This window comes from Monodelphis domestica, chromosome 7, assembly GCF_027887165.1.
Source record: "Monodelphis domestica isolate mMonDom1 chromosome 7, mMonDom1.pri, whole genome shotgun sequence".
NCBI lineage: Eukaryota > Metazoa > Chordata > Mammalia > Didelphimorphia > Didelphidae > Monodelphis > Monodelphis domestica.
In genome coordinates, this window is record NC_077233.1 from 151,995,125 (window position 1) to 152,016,092 (window position 20,968).

At 35.9% G+C, this 20,968-nt stretch overlaps 1 protein-coding gene across 7 annotated transcripts in view; it reads right to left on the reverse strand.

The window, feature by feature from the left end:
- Positions 1-3,145: 3,145 nt before the first annotated feature.
- SLC44A1 (solute carrier family 44 member 1) overlaps positions 3,146-20,968 on the reverse strand; it is a 233,214-nt gene continuing 215,391 nt past the window's right edge. For 6 of the 7 annotated variants that reach the window (XM_007499028.3, XM_056805885.1, XM_056805880.1 and 3 more), the window contains 2 exons: positions 18,664-18,900; positions 13,874-16,617 (listed from right to left, as the gene is read on the reverse strand). In XM_007499028.3, coding sequence (XP_007499090.1) covers positions 16,327-16,617; positions 18,664-18,900 — 528 coding nt within the window. In that variant the 3' untranslated portion in view covers positions 13,874-16,326. Of the gene's footprint in view, positions 11,942-13,873; positions 16,618-18,663; positions 18,901-20,968 lie in introns of those variants that run through there. The other variant, XM_007499029.3, reaches the window with a different exon arrangement.

A 20,968-nucleotide genomic window follows, 5' to 3' on the forward strand; every position in this document is an offset into this window, starting at 1 on the left:
GGTTGCAAACTTCGAGTTTTGGGTTAAAAGACAATGAGTTCCATTTTGAACATGCTGACTTTGAGATGCCTATGGGGCATCCAACTGGAAATATCCAATAGGCCATTGGTGATATAGGACTATAGCTCAGGGAAGAATAGGGCTGGACTGAATACACATACAGATGTATAGTCATATATTGGCAAGGACTTGAAATGACATCACCTCCTCTGTAATTTATATTCTTAAAACAATTGCCTAGAGCAGGAATAGTTTAAATGACTTGCTTAGGGTCACACAGTTAGCATTTATCAGATATGTCACGAATCCAGGTTTTCCTGGCTTTGTGGCCATCTCTCTATCAATATACACTACCTGCCTCTCTTTCTTAATCTGATATGTAGATATAGGCGATATATAGCAATTGCAAATTATGCCATCTGCGATTATCCATGCTATTGAAAAAATGCCGAACAAAATAGGGTCAAGAACAGAGCCATAGGTCAAACACTAATGAATTTATGTCAACCTGGAGAAAGTTAACTTAGGTTGCTAATGTACTGACCCAGAGCTCTGTCCTTGGACCTCTTCTGTTTGGCATGTCTATCGATATCATGGATTAAGACAGTTAGCATGCTTATGAAATTTGTGGATAACACAAGGCCAAGAGAAGCTTTTAGCAATCAATCAATAAGCATTTATTATGTATTATGCAACATGTTTTGTGCTAGGAACTGATGATACAAAAAAAAATTAAATAATCTCTGCCGTCAAAGAGTTTGTTTTTTGGGGGGACACGCACATATACAGGAAATTATAAAACAGATTCAAGATGACTTTGAAGGGGAAAAAGTTTCACTTAGAAGGGAAAATTAAAGCTGAGTCTTGAAGAAAATTAGGAATTCAAAGGAGAAAGAAGAGAGGAAAGTATATTTTAAGTATGGGAGTTGGCCAATTCAAAGGTAGGGAGATAGGAAGGAATATTTAATATAGCTAGAAAAGCAGCTTGGGATCAGGTTTTTAAATGGTCTTTAAATGCCAGAATGGTTTATATGTACTTCAGTTTATACTGGATAACAGAATCAGGGTTTAAAAAAAAAAAAGACCCCAAGAGGATAGAAAGTTGGGCTAAATCTAACATATTGAAATTTAGGGATAAATATGAAGTCCTCCACTTGGGTTTAAAAAAAATAATGGTATAAAAACTGAGGAGAGATAGTTGGGCAACAATTCACATTAAAATGACCATCCAATTTTCAGATCAAGAAATCAAAACTATCAATAATCATATGAAAACATGTTCTAAGTCCCTCTTAATTAGAGAAATGCAAATCAAAACTACTTTGAGGAACCACCTCACACCTAGCAGATTGGCTCACATGACAGTAAAAGAAAGTAATGAATGCTGGAGGGGATGTGGCAAAGTTGGGACACTAATATATTTCTGGTGGGGTTGTGAATTGATTCAATCATACTGGAGGGCAGTTTGGAAGGGCTATAAAATATGCATACCTTTTGATTTGGCAATACCACTACCAAGTCTGTATCCCAAAGAGATTTAAAAAATGGGAAAGGACCTGTTTACACAGAAGGATTTATAGTTATGCTTTTTGTGGTGGCAAAGAATTGGAAACTAAAGGGTGTCCCTCAACTGGGGAATGGCTGAACAAATTGTGCTATATGGTGGTGATGGAATATTATTATGCTATAAGTAATGATGAACAGGATGATTTCAGAAAGAGCTGGAAAACTTACATGGACTGATCCAGAGTGAAATAAGCAGAACTAGGAGAACATCATACACAGTAACTGCAATATTGTGGGATAATCAAATGTGATAGACTACGCTACTCTCAGCAATAAAGTGATCCAGGAAAATTCTGAGGACTTATGACAAAGAATGCTATTTACCTCCAGAGAAGGAACTGTGGGAGTAGAAATGTAGATGAAAACATTGTTTATTTGTGGATTTTGTTTGTAAGATTATTCACTTACAAGAAATAATATGGAAATGTTTTGCATGATAATACATGTATAACCCAGAATGAATAAATAGCCTGTCAGCTCTGAGAAGGGGGAGAGAAGAGAGGGAAACAACATGAATCATATAATTTTGGAAAATGTATGTGGACATTTTTTATTAAAATAAAATAAAGATAAACCATAAAAAAGACCATACAATTTTAATGGACGCCCAAGTTCCACCAGAGTGTTGATGTGGCAGCCAAAAATACTAACATGTGATCATAGGTGGCATTAATAGAGAGAATGAGGGAAGTGAGTTTAACTGAATTCAAGCCTTGTTAAGCACAAATGGAACTCACTCACTCTTGGACACTATCCTCTATCTGGGGAGTCTCCACAAATGTCTGCTTTTGGCCTAGGACACATCCAATTATAAGAGACACAAACTTCCCCTTTTTCTCAGCTACTTTGACTTTTGCACCTCAATTTCTCTGTATCAAATAAGTTAATATTTACAAAAAGTGCTCAGCACAATGCCTAGCACATAGCAGGCAGCACTTAATTCCCTTCCAGAAAACACCATTCAGATCCTACCAGGTTCCTTTATTTCTTGTATTTCTTCATGGCCGATCAATATCTTATCAGTGTTACAAAAGAAAATCAGTGACGTTGTGTGGTGTAAAGGAGATGAGTCACAACAGGAAATATAAACAATAAACGATAAAGGCTTCTGGATAGCACAAAGTGTGAGACATCAGAGGAGACACTGACTGCTGGCCCTCCCGCCGGAATGCGCCATTTACCACCTGTCCTAATTACCCATCTGCCATGCAAGGCAGCTGCTAGGCTGATCTATTAAATGCCATCGACCACTGCCTCCAAAGAGCGCTCTTGAACAACGTGTCTCAACTGTCCACGGGCTGTCACAAGGCCGCGGTTCCACAATGCCCGGAGTATGACCTCAGCTGTAACGTGACCATGAGCATGCTGACCTCAGCTCTACAGGATGTCTGCTGTCCTTTAGAGGTCTTATTAGCGTGCTGTATCTGGTCCCCCAAGGGTCCTGGCAGAAGCTAAGACAATGCTGGGGGAACGCTGGACTACTCGCTAAGTGTCACCTTGACCTAAGCGCAGATGATAAAGGCAGGTCTGAAGTGAACAGTAACCAGCTGAACAGGCAGAAGAACCAAGGAGACAAGAGCACGCTTTCCTATAAAATTTTATTTGTTACATAAAAAATTTTATACATTTGTTAGACTAAAATACAGTTTGCATTAGAATTCTGGAAACTGAGTCAGTATACACAGACCACCTATCATTAGATCAGCACTGCTTTTATTCCCCGTCCCCCATTTATAGTTTTGCACAACAAAACATTTCAGATTCTCCATCACGTTATCGTGTTTCTCTCTCAAGCCAGATGGAATTCCATCCAAGTCAGAGCTCTTGGCAGCAAGTTTACCTGCAAGATTCTATAACTCCTCAAAGTTAATTGCTTAATGAACAGATTTTTAAAGTCCGTTGGAAGCATGGGTGCTCCATCTGAAAAGTTTGTATTTGGGTCAGCAACAATACCCAGAAATACGTAAGCTACAGCTCCTTCGGTGGGGGCATTTCTGATTGTATGCTGACTTCCCCACTGGGCCAATACCATACAGTTAAGCTGTAGTCAGTAATACTCCCAAACTACTAAATTAATAAAGATACCAAACTATATTATTTGAATAGGGCTCAAACCATCTTATCCAAGTCCATCAGAGAGAGAGAGAGACAGGACCTGATGCACAAAGTCATTTTTAGGATATGAAATGGTTCAGACTTGAGTCCATAAGACATATCTACTTGTTTTTCAAGTTATTAATAATGACCACTATTTATATAGCGCTCTAAGGTTTGCAAAGCGCTTTACATACATTATCTCACTTGATCCTCACAACAACCCTGTGAGGTAGGTACTGAAGATTTTATCCTCATTTTACAGATGAGGAAAACTGAGGTTGAGAAGTGACTTGCCCACAGTCACCCAGCAAAATAAGTACCATAGGCAAGATTTGAACACTGACTTTTAAGTCCAGTGCTCTTTTCCCCTAGGCTAGGCTGCCTCTTTTAAACTGAGCAGAATCACAGGGCAGCAAACACATTTCCTATGGCTACTTCACAGCAGTGAGAAATCACAGGAAACATCATAGAGTGCTTTGGTGGAACAACACTGCCATGGGGTTTTTTCTTCTCTGCAAATATGCTCTCCAGTGGTTAAATGACCCACTGCTTCTTTGGGAAGCCCTTTTCCAAACTCAAGGTGCCCTGAAAGACCCCAGAAACTCCTTTTCACTTTCCCTTTTTGTTATTATTGGATTGAACACAATCATCTGGTGATTTTCCAGAGTAACCTTGTTTCTTTGGCAGGGATTTTCCCTTTCACAATCTTTTTTAATCTTTTTAAATTTAAAGGAAAACATTCTTTGCTAAAAGGCTATTGCCCAATCAATCAGTTTAGCCACCGTAAAGACACTCCAAATGGCATATAGTTGTGCCTGTATTTGATAAGCCAAGAAGATGTTCTGAGTTTGAGTGAAAAATTTTCTTATGAAACCTATATAGCAGGGAGAAAACCTCAAAATAGAGCCTGAATTTCATGATTTTACCAGTTACATAAAGAAAAGAGACACAGATTTGCAATTACCTCCCTTCCAATAATGACTTATTTTGACAGCAGAGCATCAAATAAATGGCTCGATATAAGGAATAGGGATTAAAGCGCATTCCGAATATCAAGGTAAGGGGTAGAGGAGGGAACGACAGACGTACAGAGGTTTCTCTAACACTTGGTGAAAAAAAGTTGTATGATGTGAAGGTCACATTAATTAATATTTTTAATCTCAAAATATTAACCCTAGACGTTGTCCCCTATATATTTATAGCATCACATTGTTATGGAATTTGTCTAATAGAATCTTAAAGAAAATCAAAGGACCTTCCCTTGGTTCACCAAGACCCCCAATAGGAAAAAGTTATATTGTACCTATAAGTAAATGATAAAATTGTCATCTAGAGAATAGCACCTGGAATGAGTTAGTGCCCATCCTATTTGTCTCAGAATAGGGAAAGTGGCTTGTATGACTCTGCAGTGTCTGCAGAGGTTTGGTTCCCATGATCTAGATTTTCAAAAGTTATGAAAATGAAGGATTCTTTCCTCCACCTTTTTGCTAATGCACTGAAGCAAACAAGTAAGCACACACATGCACACACACACACATTGAATAAAGAAATGAATGGGACCAACTGGGTCCGTAAATGTGGATGAATCAACACAAATTCATTCACATCCCTAAAAAGACAGCTTAGAATGGACCCCTCCTTTCTAACACTGGGCAAATAGCACTGCCTTAGCTTATGAGCAGAACATGCCTCATGCCACAAATTTCAGCGACAACTGCATTTTTAGATTCAGGAACCAATTCTCGGGCTCTGGCCCTTCTTGATAGTCTGTATGGCAAGTTTTTTTAGTACAGGGGATGACAATACCTGCCTCTGCATAGACTAATTTGAAAAGATCTCATTGGTTGGTATTCCTGGGGTAGCCTGACCAGAGATTATTGATAGGTAAGAAAATCCCAGATTCTTCCTACTTTGTTTCTCCTTAAGATGCTATATTGGATTAGTACAGCTCATGTCCAAGTTCAAATTTTGATCCGAGGGACCTCTTAAAAGAACTATAAAATTTTGGGGGATTTTTGCCCACTTTATCAGACAAAATGGCCCTCCATGGTGAAGGCCCAGAACTGTTATGAAGTAATTTACTTAGAGAGGTTCCTCTGAGGTAGGTGTAGAAACAGTAGAAATACTTATTAAAGCAGGAAAACTGAAGTAGGAAAACTTGTTGTCTTTAGTTGCTTCCCCCAGCACATATGATCACTTAATGTTTTCTTCACTAAATTTGTTTGCTAGTTGGTTCTCATCCTGAATTGATCAGATGCCAGTTTAAGGGGGAAAGAGACTAATACACTGTGGACATGGGATAAGATCTCTAGGTAGCCTCTCATACACCAATTAAAATGAAGTCAGAGAAGGTATGCTGGTAGGTTAAGCTACAATAAGGACTTTAGTAATATGGATTAGGACTACTTGTCCTCAGATTTTTTTCCGTTAAGGCCAGTAACCACTATTACACTATTTGTATTCTTCTACCAACCATCTAAAGTGACCAAAGAAAGTCTTAATAGTTCAAAACAAACAGAACTAACCTTCGTGTGTGGCTCACAAGATATTTATTGTTGAAATCTATGATGACTGCATTCCCGAGGCTGGCAGGAAGTTAGCTGGGAAATAGTGAACAGAGAAGAATGACTCCAGAAAAGGGCCTGGCTTCTAAACTTCATCAGGTAAATTTAAAAACAGGCGAACTGGTAAGGGTTATAAGTGGTGCCTTATTGGTGAATTTTTGAGGAAAAGCTGCCAAAAAGTCTGCTAGAAAATGAAACGTTGACTTTAGGTCTGATCAGGTAAAGATGAAAAACAACTGAAACATTTTCAAACGATAATGCTTTCATCTGCCTACAGATCCTGGTTAGGTCCTGTGAACTTGGACACTTTCTCTTAAAAGTTTAGTTGAGGCCCTGGTCAGAGTAGTTTACCCTTTAGGAAATATTATCTGCTAAAATTGTGTATGAAAATAGTAGGGGAAAGTCAGCCAAACCTTTGGGTGCCTTTTTTAAATTGGCTATTTGTTATCTTTACTAATGAAATAGCATAGAAAATGTCAAATTGAAATCCTTTCCATGAAGCTTACAAAAAGTAGCCATTGTTCATGCCATAAAAGCTCTGGATAGTTTTTTTGTTTTTTTAAATATTAAAAACCTCAGGTGTAGGCAGAAAGGGGGACATATAGAGATTCTTTAGAAAAGAACAATTTCCCACTTAGTTTTAAAAAACTTTCACTGACATTTTCTATAAGATATGGGCTATTTTCAAAGATTAAAATCTGAGTTTTAAATTTCCCTCTTGGTGAAACACTGAAGTGTCACAATTTGGCCCAGAAACCTGCTACTTTTTTTTACTTTTTAAAGTCTTAAGAGTATACAACATGTTTTGGCCCCTCCTCCCCCAAGTTTGCTAGTTTTACAGTTTCTTTTGGCACACTCATTAAGATTCCATTTGTAAAATGAACCCCACACCAAGCTGCTTTTTCAAAATGTGGGCTCGGTCCTGTTAAACAAGAATTGGTTGATTCAAAAATCAGTGACTGTATATGAATAGTACCTACTTCTGAAAGGATTAACATGCATTCTTTAAATACATAAAAATACATTCATATGCATTCAATGCAAAAGGCATTTTATGCTGTGAAAACATAACTAACAAACCTCTGCCATACACATTCAGTATTATGAATCCACAATATGCCAATAAACATTCACAGAACACATCTCAACAACTCCCAGCGAGTCATAAGAGTGCACTGTTGTTTCTCGGTGTGAACATAAAAAACGAATCCACAAATTAACTGCAACAGGCATATTGACAAGATATCAGAGTCTAAGGTTTTTCTGCCTGACATGCCCTACTGGGAACAGACTGAAAAAGGACAATGGGGACCACTAAGAGCAGGGGAGAACTAGCAGTTGGAGAGCAGAGGCTTATTCACGGGTGAATCTTGAGCCCTTTTGGACAAAGACTATTTCAATCAGGAGTCTTGCAATCTGAGACTGTTGGTTCCTGTCCCTACAGAAAGGGCTCTAAAAATAAAGATAAGAGTAAGCAAGGGGGCAACTGCAGAAGGTGTTTTTAATATATATGTATATATATGTATATATTTTTAGCATTCTGATTATCATCTTGGTCAAAATGGTCAAGGAAAACCTCCTGATTCTCTTATTAAAGGCCCATCCTAGATGTCAAAAGCCTTGTACCCCATAGTACTCTCCAAAATAGAATAAAATAAAGTCACTATCCAACCTAGGTTTGGAACCGACCTCAGAAATATATTTTCCAAGCAGGAATGCACCTTGGGCTATTTTGATCATGAACTTGAGTGGCTAGTTGTGGAACAAAGGCTGAAGTCTAGGAGGTGGTGACATGCCCTTGCATATGTGTGGTGAGTACAGTAAAGGAAGCTGCTTTGAGGAAGAGGGAGTGGTATCATTCTGGAGATAAAGTAGCTCAGGCAAAGGAAGGGTTTTAAATCCTCACCAATCCCACCTTCGGGTGAGATCCTGAATCACTGCCCTGGGAAGGCAAGGATGCCTATGGCATATGCTGAGATCAGAGGGGCAGAGGAGAGCTTATACTCAGCAACTTGATGCCCCTTTGCTGAAAAAAAAAATGAGAGCTTTCCCATAAATGAATCACTTATTTCTAGTATATTTTTTCTTGTAAGGAAAATTGAGATGGGAGTAGTAGAAAGCTCCTATGAGTTTCATTCAGCTCAGACAGTGGAAAAACAAACTTAACTGTAAGGAATAATTCCCATTTAGGCCACTTAAGCTTGAGGGACTCCAAATTTGATCATGCTAAGAGCAAGATCAAAGCCTTAAACCGAGTCTCTTTAAAATGAACTGAATTGTTTAGAGAAACAATCTGCTTCTAATTCTGTCCACTCTATAGCAAGGGTTGGTAAACCTAAATGCTTGGGCTACCTTACAAGGCAGATCCTTTTCCTTCCTTCAGTTTCTTTTATCTGAAATGATTTCAGTAGCATCTTCTCTCCCTAGAAGCAGGGCAATGAACCTGGAACATTATAATCTCACATTAGAGCCTGGGTGATAACTTGGCAGAAATGGTGTCCATTCTCTAACACTGGCAGAATTTCTTTACAACACTGGCCGTATTATGAGAATTTCCCTCCAAAAAGGCCCATCATGGAAGGAGCTCTGAAATTGCATTTTACAGGCAGACAAAAGTTATTGTCTCAAGCATGTGGTAGCTCAAACTGCTCAGGAAACCATAATTCAAAAACAATTAAAAAATCCAATTTATCTTATTCTTCTCACTTGGTCAAGAGATGGAGGCAATAGGTGGACAGCAAGAAGGCAACCTATATTAGTTGTGGGATGATTTGTGATGAATGAGAGACAGCAGTTATTTTATTCAAAGCATCAACTAAAAACATTTGTATATTGCTAGGAAGAGTCACACGAGGCTTTGTTCTGATTAGGCAAAAAAAAAAATGAAACTGGTATGGTGGTGGAAAAGAAACTAGTAATTTAATTATATCTGTGTGTGTGTTTGTGTGTGTGTGTGACTGTGTGATATATACATATATATTTGGACCTATATATAAAAATATATATATAAACATACATATATATTCTATATATGCACACAAATTTACACACTGCTTTATTAAGGGCGACTACCTTGGTATTAATTTCTGACTCCAACATTACATTTAACCATAGAAAAGTGCTGACCATAATCTCTAAACACAGTGTTAGTAAAACGAAATTTATTTGTAAAACAGGGCCTGTTATTATATAAAATGGCACACAGTCAAGTTATACAAAAATACAAAATTTTCTTTCTGATTACAGTTCTAGTTGCAAATGATATTAAGAAAGCATTTCTGGTGGCTTCCAAACAGCAGAGGTTGCAAGCATATGGAACAGGGAGCAGCAAGAATCCATAATGTCAGACTGTCCAAGTGAGTAGAACCTAAGACTTCTAAATCCTGGACTTCCATCAGACCATTTGGGGCGGGAGTCGGGGCATTGATAGCCCCTGAAATGCTTATAACTTGTAATCACTTCAGTTTTGGTATTCAGTCTTCTGTACTTTAATTCCAATCCCTAATTTGGTTGCCAATATTCCTGAATTGTCAAAAATCTAGGACTGCTATGGAGCTGATGTCACTCTGCATTCCAATAGAATATTGATTTTTCCTTGCATCATTCTGAACTAGAATTCAAATAGTTCCATGATTATATTCTTGCCATTTCAAATGATTGGGTTATAGAATTTAAAACAGGAAGGAATCTTAGAAATAATCTAGTTCATATGTCTTCATTTTATAGCAGAGGTAATTGAGGCCCAGGGAGGCTAAATGACCTGTCTAAAGTCACATAAGTCATCTGTAGTTGAGCTAGGATTTGAACCCGGGTCCAGTGATTTTTAAATCTAGTGCTTTCTCCACTATCCCATATTGCATATAGAAAAGAATGATACCATTTAAATGATGAAAGTTAACTTCTGGAGAATAAATGACTTCAAAGAGTTATTCTCACAAAGTTAGCTTCCCCTGCTCTTTTTCAAGATGTGAGCTCTAAATCGTATTTTTAAAATTCAGACTCTTATTGCTAAGATTCTGAAAAAATCAGAAATATTATGTAAGCTTTAAAAAAGAAAATCAAGGCATTGGCTGGTTTACCTTGAGTAAAGAGCACAATTTCACTAAAAGAAAAAATACAATTTACCTTCTGTAGCAATTTAAAGGTCCAATCCTTTGAAAGGAAGCACATTAGCAAACAGCTGCTTATGAAGTCCTGGTGACATTAACAGTACATACATTCATACACATCACTCTAATCCATTGTCTAAGCTTGATAGGAAGGCATGCTTTCTTTCAAAAGATTCTCTTTCTATGGAATGATAAAATGCTGAGGCGTTATTTTTCTTACAGAGCCTGTATTTAGTGCAATAAGTTTAAAAATTTTGCTCTGAAATATTTGCTTTACATTAACAAAAATAGCTTTTTTAAAAAAATTGTAACAAAAAGGAGTTTTCGCATAAAGAGATCATGAATTATTCTTAGCAAATACACTTTGTTTTAAAGCATTCACCATTACAACAAGCAGAACAATGGAATATTAGCCATTCATATCTGGTAAGCTTTAAAAGTTGAAATAAAACCAAAGAAACTTTTAACATTTGAAAAATGAAACATGAACCAGTTCTTTTGTAGTCACTGTATCACTGGATACTCCATGATTTTCATCGAGAGAAGCACCTGCCAGGCTGGGTTGACATAGTTTACACACTTGATCACGAACAATGAAATAAAATGGCCATTTATCCTGAAGTCAATGGATATTTCCTAGAACTGACTCAAAGTCACAAAAGCTTTAAGTAATTTTTCTGTGGTACATTTCTGTCCCTGTTTTTTTTCCCTTCCTGTCAGCATGATTAAGTTGGAAAAATCAAGATACAGAAATTTAAATGCTCAACTTTCAGAGTTGGCAGTTTGCTCAGCTGTTGGTTTATGGAACATATGCCCTTCTAAGTCAGGGCACAGAAGCTCAGAGGGAGCTACTGAAATCAATAAGAAAAGGAAAAAGAGATACAAGAAGAAAAAGTTTACATCAGAAAATATCTATTCCTTTTGCTATTCCCTTTGATATAAGTTTTAAGGGCCACCTAAAAATACCTGAGGATCTGGTTACTTTTTAATGGTAACTAATAAATCCATGAATTAGAATGAGAATCCATTCTGGGCCCATTTGTAAGTAAAATGCCAACCAATATCATGACTTCCTTGAATAGAGAAGCTTTTTAAAGGCAAGGATTTAATGTCTAATTCATCTGGAATATATATACCCAAACAGTCTGTCTCATTCATTTGGGCTTATGGATCAGTAAAATACTCTGGATACAATGTATACCTTGGGGAATTGGACCCCATTAACAAATTTTAGTATTTTGGACAAAGAATTTGGTCTAATATTTCCACTTAAAATAACTAATCAAATCCTCCTCTAAGTTATTAAAAACCCTGTTCAGATATGAATCTTAACATTTCCATTAATACAATTACTATTGAAAAAACTAAATGACTAAAATTGCCTGTAAAAGCCACCCGTATGAAAGGAGTACATGTTTGACAAAAATAATCTTAAAAAAAGTATTAAATCCCTGTTCCTTTTCTCTGATTTTGGCTGATTATGTATACATATACATATATATATACACACATACACAAATACATATATATGTATATATATGGTTTTGGAATGTCAATGGGTTCCGTAATGGTCGGCTAGATTCAAGCTGAACTTGCTCCCGAAGCCTAGAAAACAAAGTCATACAAAGTACAGTCTTAGATAAGTATCAGTGATGTTATAAACACACACAAAAAAATGAGAATAAAAAGCAACAGAGCAGAATGGATGAAAAGGGTCTTCTAACTGAACCTGTTCTCAGCTGTCCTATTCTTAACAACTGTGTGGATGTCTTGGCAATTCCTGCCAATTTCCCCAGATACTTCTAACTCCTAGAATAATTTATCCTTGTACTATACTGGGAATCTGAGGTCAGAGATTCTGTCTTAGCTAAAAAAAAAAATAAATTTTCATAATATTCAACGCTCTGTGCAAAGTAAGTGCTTAATAAATGTTTGCAAGTCAGGGCCATTCTCCCTCTCTTCCCTTTCTTTCCCATGATGTCTTGCTTCTCTCTTCTTTTCTCCAAACTCCACAGCAAGCATGAAGTTACAAATATATATACCCAAACCTATTGGTTACATCTGTTATTTCTTATATGTGGTTAATTTCACCAAAAATCGTCTCCATGGGAAGGCAGTGGTTTTTATAAGCTTTCAAAATATCTTAACCTTAAGTATGATTTTGTCCACTATTTGTAATAAAATAGGGAACAGACTTAAGATTTATTTCAGTTAACCCCTTCCTGAAATTTCAGAACCTTCTTACTTCAGAATAGTTTTCTAGGTTTAAAATAAATTCTAACAATATGTTCTGTATGTAGGACAGCACAAGGTAGCTCACGTAGAATTATCTCCAAAGGGATCATAGAATAAAAGAAACTATACAAATATGAATAATTCAAACAAAATTTTACCAACCCCCTCTATAGGAAAAAGCTTTCAGATAAGCCTTTGGGTAGAAGAATTAACCCTGATTATTCATATTATTAAAGAGGAGGCAATTCTAAGTGATATTTATTTGGTGAGAAAAATATTTCTAAGCCAAGCAATCACAGGGTATGTTTCCTTTTTAACCACTTCAAAGGAGCCTTCAGAGATCACTGAATATGAACTATTCCTGCTCACTGGTCACTAAAACCCCCCCACTAGCAACCTTGGTATGTAAAAGTTGAATTTCTGGAGTTGGCAGAAAGAAAAATGGGAAGGAGATGACAGTATTAAAATAACAAAATATTCACATATTAAAAGAAACCATCTTATTTATGCTTCAATTCAGATAAACATAAGAGGCAACTGTGTTAACAGAAAAAAAGGTAATTTTACTGCGGATAAATTTAAATACTTGCCTACTTTACAAAATTCCCCACACTTTCATCATTTTACTGAGAAGCTGGATTGGGGTAGATGGTAGCAGAAAGAGGTTAAGTGGAGTTATAATACCCAAGTCTAATAATATCTTAAGCAAGAACTTTTTAATTGTGAGATTTCCATTCCCTTTTAATACCAAAAAAGAATGACTTCTAGAATTATATAGCAAACAATGGCAAAGTCAACTGTAATTTAGATCTCCTAAGGTTATGATCTCCTTTTCTCCTTGATTCCTCAGTGCTTGGGGTTAAAAAAATACTTCAAATTAAGATAAAGGTATTAGTGAAAGAGGCAGCATACAAAGAATAAAAAAGTGATTTGCAGGAAAAAAAATGGTGTAGGGTTTCCTTTCAAGTTTTAGGTTTTGAACTTTAGAACATATGATGAACCAGCTAGCTAAAGCAGCCAGCTCATCATTCTGATTCCTCATAGGGTTAAATTATGGGGATTTGGGGGGGGCAGCACTCAGAGTCCACTTGAAATATACAATGAATAGGTAGGGAAAAATGAGTGGCAGCTTGCCAAGAAAGTTGTGAACTGCTTTCCCTTCTCCCAGTCTTGTCCAATGAAAAGCATCTGAATGCTGCTTATCTGCATTAGAAAAGATAATGGGAGCTTTGTTTAAGAGAAGTTTTTACTAATAGCAGTAGTTGTGTCTCAAAATAAGAAAAATAAGTACCAAATCAATTCAATACAACAAACATTTATTAAGTGTCTACTATATATATTTATATATAGGAGCAAGGTACTGTGCTAGATGTGGGCCATACAAAGACAAAAGCCAAATAGTCTTTGCCCTCAAAGAATTTACATGCGATTAGGGGTTACACAGGTACACACATACATCAATACAAGATAATTTGAGGAGGGAGAGAGTATTCCTAACAATTTGAAGGGGCTGGGCAGGAAGGCAACCAGGGGAAATTTTACAAGACTTGTAGAAACTTGGAGAAGAATTGTGAGAGTTGGAATAGAAGGGGGTGTGCATCCTGGCCTGAGGGAGCAGCCTGGGCAAGTGCAAAGACTTAAATAAATAGGAGATGGGCTATTCAGTTGCAGAACAAGCCAGGAGTCCTGGCTGGCTGGAAGATAAATAGTGCATGAAGGGATTAATGAGAAGGCTGGAAAGGATGTTTGGAACCAGGCTATGGAGAACCCTAATGTCAGGCTGAAGAGTTTGTATTTTGTCCAAGTGACGAAAGTGAGAGACACTGAAGGTTTCTAAGCAGGGCAAGGACATGGCCAATACTGTTTCTCAGTATCATTTTGGGCAGTTGTGGGGAGGATGGATTGAAGGGTAGGACAGACTGGAAACAGGGAGACTGATTAGGAGGCTATTACAAAAGTCCAAGTCAGACCTAAATGGTAGTGGTGACTAGAGATAAGAGGTTAGAGGGTACTGTAGAGGTAAAACAAATAGGAACCAAATGGATAAGAGAGGAGGTGATAGAAGGTTGGGAGAATAATCCGGAGGTGGAGAATTATGTGATGAAAACATTTTTATGGCCAAATGTTAATAGCAAGGACTATACATGTATACATGTGGGGATAGGGTGGAATACAGGGAAATAAAGTCTTATTGGACTATCAGCATCAAGTAGATACTTAAATGAAGTCTGATAATACATGATTGTGTATATCTACCTTGGCCACACCCTGGGAAGCATCACTTATTAATATTTCTTAATCTTAAATAGTACAGTAATAGGTCCTGGGGATTTACTGAATATAGAGATGATTTTTTTTTTAGTAATTTACTGTTCCCTTCTACTCTATATTGATCTTTGTCCCAAATCTCTGCCTCATATAATACTGGTATATATATTTCCTACTTATATATTTGTTTGTGTTTGTTTTACTCTCTTAGAATGTACGTTTCACTTGGAAAGAGCTGGTGTTTTGTTTATCATTTTATTTTGCCAGGATCTGGTATTGACAAGTTCTTTATAAATGCTTGTTGAATTGAATGACTTTATAGCTTAAACCAAGTTTTATTTTTAAAATGTAGGTGAATATCTTTTTAGACTTTCTAACTTATTCTTAATCTTGATGCCTAAGTCAGTGTCAAAAATATAAAAAAAATGTCTTCAGGTCAACAACCTATAAAACCTAATACTTTATTAAAATATAGGGAAAGAAGATATGAAAGTTCTCAGATTTGGGATCAAAGTATTAGCTATTAAGTTTTAATTTAACAAAAGTAGTACCTTCATTCTAAATAGCTGGATAATCTGAAATCATGCATGATATTATAAGGGAAAAAAAAACCTGTTAATCTCCTAGGTGAGGCTCAAAATTTTCTACTATAGAGGTCTTTCATTTGAAAAGGGCTGATATTCTCATCAGTATAGTAGCCCATGAACCTATTAAATCGATTATTTAATGTTAAGGCATTTTTAGAAACCAGTGGAATGGTTTGATTACATAAAGTCATCCCAATGGGGGTAGTTTAACCTTTATAACTAAAAAGAACAACAAGAGAAGTTTTCTTCTTGTCTGAAAATATGTGTATGTATATATATATACATAAATAGATAAATATATACATATATTGTTAACTATACTGTCAGTCATTAATGTGAAATGGAATCTATGAAATATAAAGAAAGTATAGCTGAGGAAACAGAGAAAGTCAGCAGAAGAAAATAATTGCAACATAAATAGTACAATATAAACAAATGGGGAAATGTGCATGTTAGCAGGTTGAAAGGAACTGCCTCCATTAATGTCTTCTTCCCCTGCCTCACCATGGCAAGGAGGTGATTCTAGGTTTTCACAAATTATGCCAGTAGAATAAATCTTTCCAATTGGCTTGTGGCTCCTAAACTGGTATCTAGGTAAACTGGCCCTCAGATGAAAGAGCTCTTTATGAAAACTGTCTACAAGGGCACAGGGAATGACTGTCATCTGTATTTGTGAATGCAGTCCCCATATCAACGAGAGCATGAGACTGTCTGAAGTCAGAAAGAATTTGCTGACGTACATTTTTTACCTTGCTTTTGAAAACATAACCAAAATTTCCATCCAGTACTTATGCTTGTATTTAAAATATCCAAAAGAGGTACCTAACCAACTATGAGAATTAAAGTACTGTGATTATGGTGTTTTGTTTTGTTTTAATGCATTAAAAATTGCAGTTCCTTTCAGCTTACTTTGACAGAAGATGATCTCATTTGTGACAGAAATTCAGCTATCCAAGTGATGGGCAAGCACACAAAGAGAAAAAGCAGAACATCCTGAGTAATACAAACAACATAAGCATCTCCTGAAGACGTGCAGTCAGTGAAGACAGAGAGGGGAAGGAAGCAAAAGTGAAATTCTTGGAGGGTGGTCACCTCCTCATCTCCACCTACCATCGGTTTTAGCTCTCTGGAATCGGCAGCCCCTCCCTTACCAGCCTCTTTCATGGATTTTCTACTGTTCTCCACAAATTCCTGAAAAGTAAGAGGCAACATATTTCATAATGTCATTTACTTTCAATAAGTGAATGGATTAAATATAAAGAACATTTAAATCCCTAATTCCAATATGCCAGCGTTCTCAGTGCTGCAAAGGAAGGACACAAAAAGGTGCCAATGAACAACATTTAACCTTACACAAAAAAGCTGCAAAATTTAGCAGCCTAAAATGTAATAAAACAACAACCTGTTATACTTAATATTTAAATATGGCTCAAGAATCACAGCATAATAGATTTGGGAGACTGAAGTGACTCCAAAGGCCATCTAGCTCAACCCCTTTGTTTTATAGATGAGAACTAGAGGCCCAGACAGGTTATTTAACTGCCAAGAATCACAAAGGGCAGAGCCAAGGCTTGAATTCCCAAATCAATTCTTTCTCCACTGTAATACATTGCTTCCCCAAGAAGATAACATGTCTCACCCAAGAGTAAAGACCTAATTTACATAAAATACTACTTTTCTTCTTTAATTTTTCCCCATATAAAACATTATTTAAAGAAGACCAAAAGAAATTTTTATTAAATAAATTTTCTCCTTTGAAAAAAACTCATAGGTTTTAGGAAAAGGAAGGATGGAGTTTAAGTATGTTCAAAAGCTGTTCAAGCTGTTAAAAAAATAAGCAATAACAAATAACTATTTCATTCTCTTTTTGACATTATGGTACAATTTATGAAAATAGCAGGTTTTTGTACCATGGGTCTGAAGACAAGGAAAATGTGATGGGTAAACACTTCTAATCCAAAGCTTAAGGAATATGTCCTATTGAAACACTATTGCATATTGCATTAAGTATTCCAATTGGTTCTACAGACATCCTCTTGGAGGAAGAAAATGTTTGATCAGTTTTTTGTTAATAGTAAAAAATAATCTTTTGATTTAAAAAAAGCAAATTAGAAATTAATTACAAATAAGGTAAAACTACCAAATCTTGGTCTAACAAATATTACCTCATTAATTTTTGTTTGCTGAAAAAGATTTTCAAGCCTCAGTTAATGGTTATTTAATTCAAGTGACTAAATTTCAGCATAACCAAAGAATTTAGGCAGTTTTTCTCAAAATAGAAGCTAATGTACTTATTAAGAAACTTGCTTTGATATTTCCAGATTTGTTATTCAATACTCACCTTTTGGCCTTCTACGTAACATGTCAAGATTATTTTATACCTCAAGAGCAAAGGTCTGTATAAAAGCCCTTATTGATGTTCTATTATTTCAGGTATTAAGAAAATCTATTAAGACTATTAGTGACTTAATAATTTAAATATAATTTATTGTGTGTTACTATTCAGGTTCTGGTTTATGGAAGAAATAATAATCTTACATGTAGCAAGTCATGAAACAAATCCACTTATCCTTAAATTCTTACACTTAGTACTATTACCTTCTTTTAGGAACAGCAACATACATAAAGATAAATAATGATGGGGAAAAGAATCTAGAAAACTTGCCTATTTTGGTCTAAAACTTATTTCAGGAAAAGATAGTGAGAAAAAATGCTAGTCTTTGTCCTCTTTCTGTCCACAAGAGAAATCTGAATGTACAATTTGTACAACTCCAATCCAGTCAGACAGGCTATACAAAGTAAGGAAAGTTCTCAACATGTTTGAGGGATAGTAAGCATTTCAGCTCAGTTATTCACTTGGTCTGACCAAATGGCCATTTCACTACACCCAGTTTCTGTTTCCCAGTTTGTATAAGACCAACTGTGTCCATGCAAAGTTAACCCAGGTGAAATCCAAACACTTATTTAGTGAAAATAACCATTTCAGGGCTGCCAACCATGACTACAGGCAGTATCCCTAAAATGAGATTTCTTTGAAAGGAAAAAAATATATAGGTGTGCATTGAATCTAGGAAGCATTTAGAGTTTCATACAAGCCAGGTTAGGCAAAAAGTACAGTCTATATTTATACCAAAACAGGACTTTAGCTGGACTAGTAAGGAAGGCACATGAAATTACAAAATTAGCAAAATAGTTTTATCTTCAAAGTAGGTATCATAAAACATTCAAAGTATTTACCATTAGCACTTTATCCATGTAGAATTCTCTGCCAGGACTTCCATCATTATACTTGGTATCAATGGCAAAGCATAAGAACAATACATCCACAACCATTTCATATATGGACAGGAAACAGTGAGCGACCAGGAAAGCAAAGAGGCAAACAATGACCAATGGCAGGACCCATACTGTGTAATCCTGCTGGTAGTTTAGCAGCATAATCCCTGCTAATGCTGTGCAGCAGACTATCAGGATCTAAAGTCAAAAGAACAAAGCCTGTATTTAATATTGCATGGCATGTAGCTTCAATTTTTCTTGCTTTGAGCTTATTACTCAGGCAATTTTTGTAGCCATTGCTCTTCAGAATGCTACTTCATCTCAAACCATGAAGTAATATCTATCACATTTTACTACTTCTCCTATAGACACTGCAATTCAGATGTCACAAACACAGCTGTCATAATAGAAAATGTTGATTTGAGACCTGGAAAAAGAAATCTTAAATATAATTTATTAACCCTAAAAGCAGCCAAGTCTTTTAACATTTTATGCACTATCACAAAATGTCCTTAATCAAATCAAATGTGAATTTGTAATAATTATTTAGTCTGGGTCAGACTGTAAATATGCCTGCCATATATGTGAATAAAAGCTTGCTAAGAAATTCATTGTAAAATTTTAAATTTTTGATGGGCCAAAAAAGTGTGTGTGGGATAATATTTAATTGATAAACAAGTAATATAATTGTTGAAGCAGTCTTGGAAGATATACAAGATAATTTTTATTTGGCCTATGATGGAGATTGTCTGAAAACTTAAAAACACTGCTTTGTTCAAAAATTATTCTGTAATTATGACTTTCCACTAACTCATTAACTATAAGTTAAAAAACCTACAATGGTACCTGTTACCTATAGGAAAAATGACAAATTCCTAAGACTGATATTTAAACTAACAAATCTTGGACTCTAAAAGCTGGCCACAATCTACTTATTTTTAAAACTTTATCTCTAATAAGATAAATCCTGTGCTTTATCTCAACTGGTCTAATTACTGTCCCCTTAAAACACCAAATGTTCTTTCCTTTTCACTTTTGCTTACTTATATCATTGCTCTCTGAAATGTATTACTTACTCTACTTTTGTCTACTTAAAATCTATCCATTATTCAAAGACTAAATCAAGTCTTACCTTTACCTTATGAAGCCTTACTCCAACCCATAACAATCTCCTCTATATTTCTTTTCTGTAGTATTCCTTCACAGTACTATATAGTACCAAAGTACTTACTCCTCTATAGTACTACACCACTTATTGTATGTATCCCATTTTAGCACTAACATACTTTAAAAAAGAGAAGTATTGTCTTTAAATTTTAAAAAATTTATTTTTCCCACGATTACATGTAAAAACAGTTTCTAACATTTTTAAAAAAAGTATTGAGGGGGCAGCTGGGTGTCTCACACAGTATTGATTCTAAGGTGGAAAGTAAGGGTTTAAAAAAAAAAAGAATATTGAGTATTAAATTCTCTCCCTCCCTCCACCCCCAACCTCCCAGCCCCACCATGTAAACAATCTGATATAGATTTTACATGTGCCATCATGTAAAACATTTTCCCATCTTATTCTTTTTTGAGGAAAGAAACTCAAAGAGGAAAAAAAATTAAGAAAATGAAAAAAGTTTGCTTTGGTCTAGATTCAGACACAGTTCTTTTTTTTCCTCTGGAAATTGATGGGTGGTTTTTTAAATTATGAGTCTTTTGGGATAGTTTTAGACCACTGTATTGCTGAGAATTCAGTTGTTTATTGTAAAGTATTTCTATCACTGCACAATGTTCTTCTAGTTCTTCTAATTTTACTCTGTTTCAGTTCACCTAAGTCTTCCCAGGTTTTTCTGAGCTCCTCCTGTTTTTCATTTCTTATAGCATAATAGTGCTCCATTAGAATTATATACTGTAACTTAGCAATTCCCCAGTTGAAGGGTAGCTCCTCATTTTCCAAATCTTTGTCCCCCTAAAAAGTTGCTTTAAATATTTTTGTACATATAGGTCCTCACCCTATCCCCCCTTTAAAATCTCTTTTGGATACAAATCTAATAATGGTATTGCTGGGTCAAAAGGTACATACTGTTTTATAGACTTTGGCCCAATTTCCTCTCCTGAATGATATTCACAACTTCCCCCAAAATGCATTTGTGCCCTAGTTTTCCCACATTCTCTCTAGGTTTTGTCATTTTCCTGTTCTGTCATAATAGCCAATCTGATAGGTATGGGGTGGTACCTCAGAGTTGTTTTAATTTGCATTTCTTTAATTAACAGTGATTTA